The sequence below is a fragment of the Chiloscyllium plagiosum genome, chromosome 24 (assembly GCF_004010195.1).
Source record: "Chiloscyllium plagiosum isolate BGI_BamShark_2017 chromosome 24, ASM401019v2, whole genome shotgun sequence".
NCBI classification, from domain to species: Eukaryota; Metazoa; Chordata; class Chondrichthyes; order Orectolobiformes; family Hemiscylliidae; genus Chiloscyllium; species Chiloscyllium plagiosum.
Window position 1 is genome coordinate 55,648,391 of NC_057733.1, and position 8,355 is coordinate 55,656,745.

General features: G+C 47.3%; 1 protein-coding gene across 1 annotated transcript in view; it reads left to right on the top strand.

Moving 5' to 3' along the window:
- Positions 1–8,355, top strand: part of LOC122562367 (inactive rhomboid protein 2-like) — a 90,687-nt gene that overhangs the window by 21,314 nt on the left and 61,018 nt on the right. The window contains exon 6 of the mRNA XM_043715243.1: positions 6,199–6,399. Within this exon, the coding sequence (XP_043571178.1) occupies positions 6,199–6,399 (201 nt within the window). The remainder of the gene's footprint in view (positions 1–6,198; positions 6,400–8,355) is intronic.

Below are 8,355 nucleotides of genomic sequence, written 5' to 3' on the forward strand. Positions count from 1 at the left end.
AGAGCAGAGGCCCAAGAACAGAGCCCTGCGGGACCCCACTCACCACTGACCTCCAGACAGAATACTTTCCATCTATAACCACTCTCTGCCTTCTGTCAGCCAGCCAATTCTGAATCCAGATAGCCAAATCTCCCTGTATCCCATACTTTCTGACTTTATGAATGAGTCTACCATGGGGAACCTTATCAAATGCCTTGCTGAAGTCCATATACACCACATCCACTGCTCAACCTTTGTCGACCTGTCTTGTCACCTCCTCAAAGAACTCAATTAGAATTGTGAGGCATGACCCACCCCTCACAAAGCCATGCTGACTGTCTTTAATCACACTATGCTTTGCCAAATAGTCATAAATCCTACCCCTCAGAATTCTTTCCAAAACTTTGCTGACCACAGACTAAAGACTGACTATTCTGTAATTGCCAGGGATTTCCCTATTCCCCTTCTTGTAAAGAGGAACAACATTCACCTCCTTCCAATCCTCTGGTGCGACTCCTGTGGAGAGTGAGGGAGCAAAGATCTTTACCAGCGGCTTAGCAACCTCCTTTCTCGCTTCCCAGAGTGGCCGAGGATAAATCTGGTCTGGCCCTGGGGACTTATCAATCTTAATGTTTGCTAAAATTTCCAGTACATCAACTTCATCAATCTTGATCTGTTCAAGCTCATATCCCAGCTCCTCAAAGTTCTCATTTACAACAAGGTCCCTTTCCTTAGTGAAAACTGAAGCAAAAAACTCAGTTACGGCTTCCCCTATCTGCTCAGACTCCATGCACAGGTTCCCTCCACTATCCCTGACCGGCCCTACCTTCTCCCTAATCGTTCTCTTATTCCTCACGTATGAGTAAAATGCCTTTGGGTTCTCCCTCATCCTTCCCTGTTCTTAATTAAAGATCTAAACCCTGGAATCCATTCCTCACCCTGCTCTATCCATGTCTCCGAAATGGCCACAACATTGAAGTCCCTGGTACCTATCCATGCTGCAAGTTCACCCACTTTATTCCGGATACTCCTGGCATTGAAGTAGACACACTTCAAACCACTTCGCTGTCTGCCATCACATTCCAGTGACCATGAAATCCTGTCCATGCCCTCCCTACTCTCATCCTCCTGTGCACTGGAACTACACCTCAGGTTCTAATCCCTGCTGAGCTAGTTTATACATAGTTGAATAGCATTAACAAATTTTCCATGTAGGATATTAGTACCTGTCTGGTTCAGTGAAGACCATCCTGTTTGTACAAGTCCCACCTTCCCCAGAATGAGCCCCAATTATCCAAGTACCTGAAACCCTCCCTCCTGCACCATCCTTGCAGCCACGTGTTCAGCTGATATCTCTCCCTATTCCTTGCCTCGCTATCACATGGTAACAAACCAGAGATAACAACCCTGTGTTTGTTCTAGCTCTCAGCTTCCACCCTAGCTCCCTGAAATCCTGCCTTACATCCCTATCCCTCTTTCTACCCATGTTGTTGGTATCTACATGGACAATGACTTGGGGCTGGTCACCCTCTCCCTTCAGGACCCCAAAGATACAATCCGAGACATCACGGACCCTGGCACCTGGGAGGCAACACACCAACCACGAGTCTTGTTCATTCCCAAAAACGTCTATCTGAGCCTCTAACTATCGAGTCCCCAATGACTAACCCTCTCCTCCTTTCCCTCCTTCCCTTCTGTGTAACAGGCACAGACTCTGTGACAGAGACCTGCACCTCATTGCATACTGCTGGTAAGTCGTTCCCCCCAACAGTATCCAAAACGGTATACTTGTTTTTCAGGGGAACGACCACAGGGGATCCCTGCACTGACTGTTCTTTCTCCCTTTGAGCAGTCACCCAGTTGTCTTTGTTGTCAGACACACACTGTGGAAGTTTGTCGAAGGCTGAGCACGTCTAACTGATCCAGGATTAGATCTCCTCATCATTGTCGGTCTTTTCAGAGAGAGGTTGCTGGTGCTTAAAGCGTTCCAGAATCTTGGGGCAGGGGGGAATATTTAGCTGATTAGTTCTAGGGGTGAAAAATGAATTTTGTTTTGGCAACATTCAAGGACAAGCCAAGCTTCATGTCTGCAGGACTGAAGAGATGGAGAGAGTTTTACAAACCGGGTGTTGAGTAGCATTGACACACTGCACTCACCCACATACCACACACTGACACTCTGTGTCTGTCTCTGGATCAGGATCATTTCAGCATGGAGGTGCTTGAGGTTAGAGTTTTCTATCAAGGTGCTGTTTAATATTCACACCAGATGACAGTCAATCTTTGATGAGGTGAACAGCCACTGACAAGGACACAGCCTTGTTTCACCCTAGGCTGGATTTTGGCTCCAGTTTCCTAATGAAGACATTTACAATCTGAACACTGGGAAGCAGCTGTCAGATTAGGAAGACATTTATTTAACATCCAGACCTTTACAGTACAAGCCCTTTACCGAATCCAATCTGATTTGATCATCATGATGAAACCAGAGTTCCTGGTGTTGTTTGGTGTTTTGCCATTTTCCTGAATTTGATTGCCAAGATGGGCCATATGAAATATTTCTCTTGGAAATTTACCTCATACTGTGTCTCCGGGAAAATTCCTTGGTCCAGCAACTCAGGACTGGATATCATGAGGTGCTGTGAGCTATCAACAACTCCAGCACAATCTGTAACCTCATGGCCTGGCATATCCCTCACTCAAGCACTACCATCAAGCCAGACTCAATGGAGAGTGCAGGAGGGCATGTCAGGCGCTGAAGGATTAAACCAGAAGACATACAGAAAAAGCTAACTTGTGGAAGCTACAAAACAAGACTACAATGTGCCAAACAGCAAGTGGCATCGGAATGATCTCACAATCAACAGGATGTAGATGGAGGCTTTGTCGTGCTGAATGCTGATGGACCAGTTACATTCCCTCTTGTTTGTTTTGTAATATCTTCTAGAACGGGAAGTTAGTGCAAGCACAGACTGATCAGCTGTGCACCTTCAGAGGGAACAATATGGACAAGTAAACCCCTCACTGGAGGAGGAAGCTCCACAAATATCCCCATCCTCAATGACTCATAGAGTCAGAGAGATGTACAGCACGGAAACAGACCCTTCGGTCCAACCCGTCCATGCCAACCAGATATCCCAACCCACTCTAATCCCACCTGCCAGCACCCGGCCCATATCCCTCCAAACCCTTCCTATTCACATACCCATCCAGATGCCTTTTAAATGTTGTAATTGTACCAGCCTCCACCACTTCCTCTGGCAGCTCATTCCATACACGCACCACCCTCTGCGTGAAAACGTTGCCCCTTAGGTCTCTTTTATATCTTTCCCCTCTCACCCTAAACCTATGCCCTCTAGTTCTGGACACCCTTTCAAGTTTCACAACAACTGGATACTGCAAAGGCAATGGGCCCTGAAAACATTCCAGCAATAGTCCTGAAAACGTGTGCTCCAGAACGTGCCGCTCCCCTCGCCAAGCTCTTCCAGTACAGTTACAACAATGGCATCGACCCGACAATGGGGAAAATTGCCCAGGTATGTCCTGGACACAAAAAGCAGGACAAATCCAACCTGGCCAGTTCCCACCCCATCAGTCTACTCTCCATCATCAGTAAAGTGATGAAGGGCTCATCAACAGGGCTATCAAGCAGCACCTGCTCAGCTATAACCTGCTGAGTAACACCCAGTTTGGGTTCCCCCCAGGGTCACTCAGCTCCTGACCTCATTACAGCCTTGGGTCAAACTTGGACAAAGGAGCTGAATTCCAGAGGGGTGGGGAGAGGGACAGCTCTTGACATCAGGGCTGCATTTGACCGAGTAAGGCATCAAGGAGCCCTGGCAAAACTGGAATCAATGGGTATCAGGGGGCAAACTCTCCACTGGTTCGAGGCACACCGAGCACAAAGGAAGATGGTTGTGGTTGTTGGAGGTCAGTCATCTCAGCTCCAGGACATCTCTGCAGAAGTCCTTCAGGATAGTATCCTAGGCCCAACCATCTTCAGCTGCTTCATCAATGACCTTCCCTCCACCGTAAGGTCAGAAGTGGGGATATTTGCTGATACTGAGCAATGTTCAGCATCATTCCTTTGGTGCAATTGGGAAAGAGTTGGTGAGCTGCCTTCTTGAATCACTGTAATCCATTTTGTGAAGGGTAGGTCATGCCTCATAAACCTCATAGAGTTCTTTTGAGAAGGTGACCAAACAGGTAGATGAGGGTAATGTGGTTGATGTGTATGTGGATTTCGGTAAGGCACTTGATAAGGTTCCCCACAGTGGGCTACTGCATAAAATACTGAGGTATGGGATTGAGGGTGATTTAGCGGTTTGGATCAGACATTGACTAGTTGAAAGAAGACAGAGGGTGGTGGTTGATGGGAAATGTTCATCCTGGAGTTCAGTTACTCGTGGTGTCCCACAAGGATCTGTTTTGGGTCCACTGCTGTTTGTCATTTTTATAAATAACCTGGTTGTGGGTGTAGGAGGACAGGTTAGTAAACTTGCAGATGACACTAAGGTCAGTGGAGCTGTGGATAGTGCTGAAGAATGTTGCGAGTTACAGAGGGGCATAGATAAGCTGCAGAACTGGGCTGAGACGTGGCAAATGGAGTTTAATGTGGAAAAGTGTGAGGTGATTCACTTTGGAAGGAGCTGCAGAAATAAAAGGTCCTGGGCTAATGGTAAGATTCTTGGCAGTCTGGATGAGCACAGAGATCTCTGTGTCCAGATATATAAGCTCACTGAAAGTTGCCACCCAGGTTGATATGGTTGTTAAGAAGGCATACAGTATGTTAGCTTTTATTGGTAGAGGGATTGTGTTTCGGAGCCATGAGATCATGCTGCAGCTGTACAAAACTCTGGCTGCACTTGGAGTATTGCGTACAGTTCTGGTCACCACATCATAAGAAGGATGTGGAAGCTCTGGAAAGGGTTCAGAGGAGATTTACCAGGATGTTGCCTGGTATGGAGGGAACGTCTTATGAGGAAAGGCTGAGGGACTTGAGACTGTTTTCATTAGAGAGAAGGAAGTTGAGAGGCGACTTAATTGAGACATACAATATAATCAGAGAATTAGATAGGGTGAGCATTGAGACCCTTTTTCCTTGGATGGTGATGGCTAGCATAAGGGGACATAGCTTTAAACTGAGGGGTGATAGATATAGGACAGATGGCTGAGGTAGTTTTTGTTTTGCCTCGGGCGACTGTCTGTGTGGAGTTTGCACATTCTCCATGTGTCTGTGTGGGTTTCCTCTGGATGTTCCGGTTTCCTCCCACAATCCAAAAGATGGTTAGGTGAATTGGCCATGCTAAACTGCCCATAGTGTTCAGGGATGTGTAGGTTAGGTGTGTTAGTCAGGGGTAAATGTAGAGTAGACAATAGTTTCTTTACTCAGAGAGTAGTGGGGGGTGTGGAATGAATTGCCTGCAACAGTTGTTGATTTGCCAACTTTAAGGGCATTTAAATGGTCATTGGATAGACATGTGGATGTAAATAGAATAGTGTAGGTTAGGTAGGCTTTAGATTGGCTTCACAGGTCGGCACAACATCGAGGGCCAAAGGGCCTGTACTATGCTGTAGTGTTCTGTGTTCTATGTTCTATAATGCTGTTAGTCAAGAGGAGGTTGAGGTGTAGTGTTGATTTAACTAGACTAGTAATCCAGAGCCTTCAGGTAAACATTCTGAGAACATGAGTTCAAATCCCACTATGACAGATAACATGACCTTTCAATTCAGTTAAACGTAGAGTCATAGAGATGTACAGCATGGAAATAGACCCTTCGGTCCAACCTGTCCATGCCGACCAGATATCCCCACCTAATTTAGTCCCATTTGCCAGCACGTGGCCCATATCCCTCCTTACCTTTCCTGTTCATATACCCATCCAGATGCCTTAAAATGTTGTAATTGTACCAGCTGTGTGGTTGTGTCTGTGTGTGTGTGCAGTTATATGTGATTATGTGTGGAGCTGTAGGATGTGTGTATGTGTGGAGCGGTGTGGAGCTGTGCTGTGGGTTGTGTGTTTATGTATGATGCTGTGTGGGTGGGGTGTGTGTGTGTAGAGTTGTGGGTTTGTGGAGAGTGGGGGTGTGTGTGTGTGTACATTTCTTTGCTGGTAGTTCCCCTTTTTCTGGTCTCCTTTTCATAATACAAGTGGTAATCAGTGCTATAATCCTTATAAAGGCAGTTTTTTCTTCTCTAATACTGTTGTGCTCTCACCAGAGAATCCAGGACACAGGTGTTGAAAGGTGAAGCAGAGCATAGAAGAGGTAAACGCATTGTGTCGCAAGTCAAGCACTTTGCATTTGATAAGAAAACTCGTAAGTACGGCCTTGGGGTGGTTGGGCGGTGGCTGAATCGTAGATATCGCCGAGCCCTAAGCTACAGCATCCAAACCAAACTGCAGGACATGAGGAGTCACAGGTGGGGCATTCTCTGATCTCTCACTCTACCTCTCCCCATGTCTCTCTCATTCTCACTCTCTCTGTCTCTCTCTCTCTCTCTTTGACTACCTTTCATGCTCCCGATTTCTCCCTCTGTGTGAGTGTGTGTAGGTGGGTGTGTGTCTGTGGGTGTGTGTGTGGGTGTGTGTGTAAGAGAGAGAGAGAGAGAGAGAATGTGTCTGGGGATGCTCTGCTGTGTGTATTAGATTAGATTCCCTACAGTGTGGAAACAGGCCATTTGATCCAACCAGTCCACACTAACCCTCCGAAGAGTAACCCATCCAGACCCATTTCCCTCTGACTAATACACTGTGGGCAATTTAACATGGCCAATTCACCTGACCCGCACATCTTTGGATTGTGAGAGGAAACTGGAGCACACCCACGTAGACACAGGGAGAATGTGCAAACTCCACACAGACAGTTGCCTGAGGCTGGGATTGAACCTGAGTCTCTGGCGCTGTGAGGCAGCAGTGCTAACCACTGAGCCACTGTGCTGACCCCCCAAATGCAAGTGCGTGTGTGAGAAAAAGTAAAGTGTTGCTTTCAGTGTCTCACAGTCTCCTAAAGCCCAGATGCTGTACAACCAGCCTGTTTCATTACCGCCTCACCGTACTCTCAACATCACACCTGGGTTTGAGTCAAAGCACCTGGGCCCTTTGATTCCTGGATTGGAGTCTCAGACAGACACAGCCCTCTGATGGTGCAGTGGATATACTCACTGAACAATCACTGCCGTTGACATTTGTGCCCACCGGAAAATACCTACTGACTGCCAGATTTGAACATCATGTCCTCTCACCAGGTCCCTGACCCTGTGTCTTTTCTGATATCCTTGCCTGGGTTCCCACTTGTTTGTGGGTGAACCTTTTAAGGTTAAAGTTGATCCTGTTAAACCATGGCCTCAGAAGTCCCATTACCCACTCAGCTGGAAAAGGAAGAAGGGATTGGTCCTGTTAGTGCTGATTTTATTGAACAAGGTATTATTGTTCCCACAGTCAGTCCATGTCATACACCCATCCTGCCCATGAAGAAAGCCAGTGCAGACACCTGGTGGGGGCCCTTCAGGCTGGGAATCCCTGCTTTCCCAGTGATCCCAAACCCAGCCATGATTCTTCGTTGCATTCCAGCTGATCTGAAATACCATGCACTCGTGGACCTGTGTGGGCCTTTCTATTCTATTCTGAATCATCAGGGACACTCAAAACCATTTCAGATTCATCTAGCAAGGCAAGCAATACATCTGCCCTCAGCTTTCCCAGGGCTGTCCTGAGAGTAACTCCATCTTTTCACATGCCCTGAAGGAGGATCCCAGTAATATCCGTTTTACCTGTGGCTCTGTCCTTCTCCAATATGTAGACGATCTCCTCCTTGCCTTTTCTGACTGCCTTCCCTCTGAAGCTGACAGCCTCATCTTCCTGCTATTGTTGGCCACCACAGTACAGAGAGTAGCTGAAGAAAAGTTACATCTCTGTCAAACCACGGTCACCTACCTTGGCCATGTATAAGATGGAAATAAGCCTCTGCTGTCCCATCAGCACATTGAAGCCATCCTCAAGATTCCCAAACCCACCACCAAAACAGACTTTTTAGGAATGATGGGTTACTGATGCCAGTGGATCCCCGGTTATGCTGACCTTTAGCATCCCAGACAGAACGTGTCTGGCCCTTTGACCCCGGAGTGATGGGTATGGACTTCAACTGTGGGTTCAGCCTTTGAATGCCTCAAGCCCGCCCTCACTAGCGGCCCCATATTGGGCTTACCTCATTACACCTCAACCTTCCACATGTGTGGGAGAAGGGGAGGGGCAGGTGAGAGAGAGAGAGATAGACAAAGGCTATGTATGTGAGGAGAGAGAGAATGTGAGAGAGTGAGAAGGGGGTGTGCGTGAGAGAGTAGGTGTGTGTGTCAGTGGGTGTGACAGAGAGAGAGAGT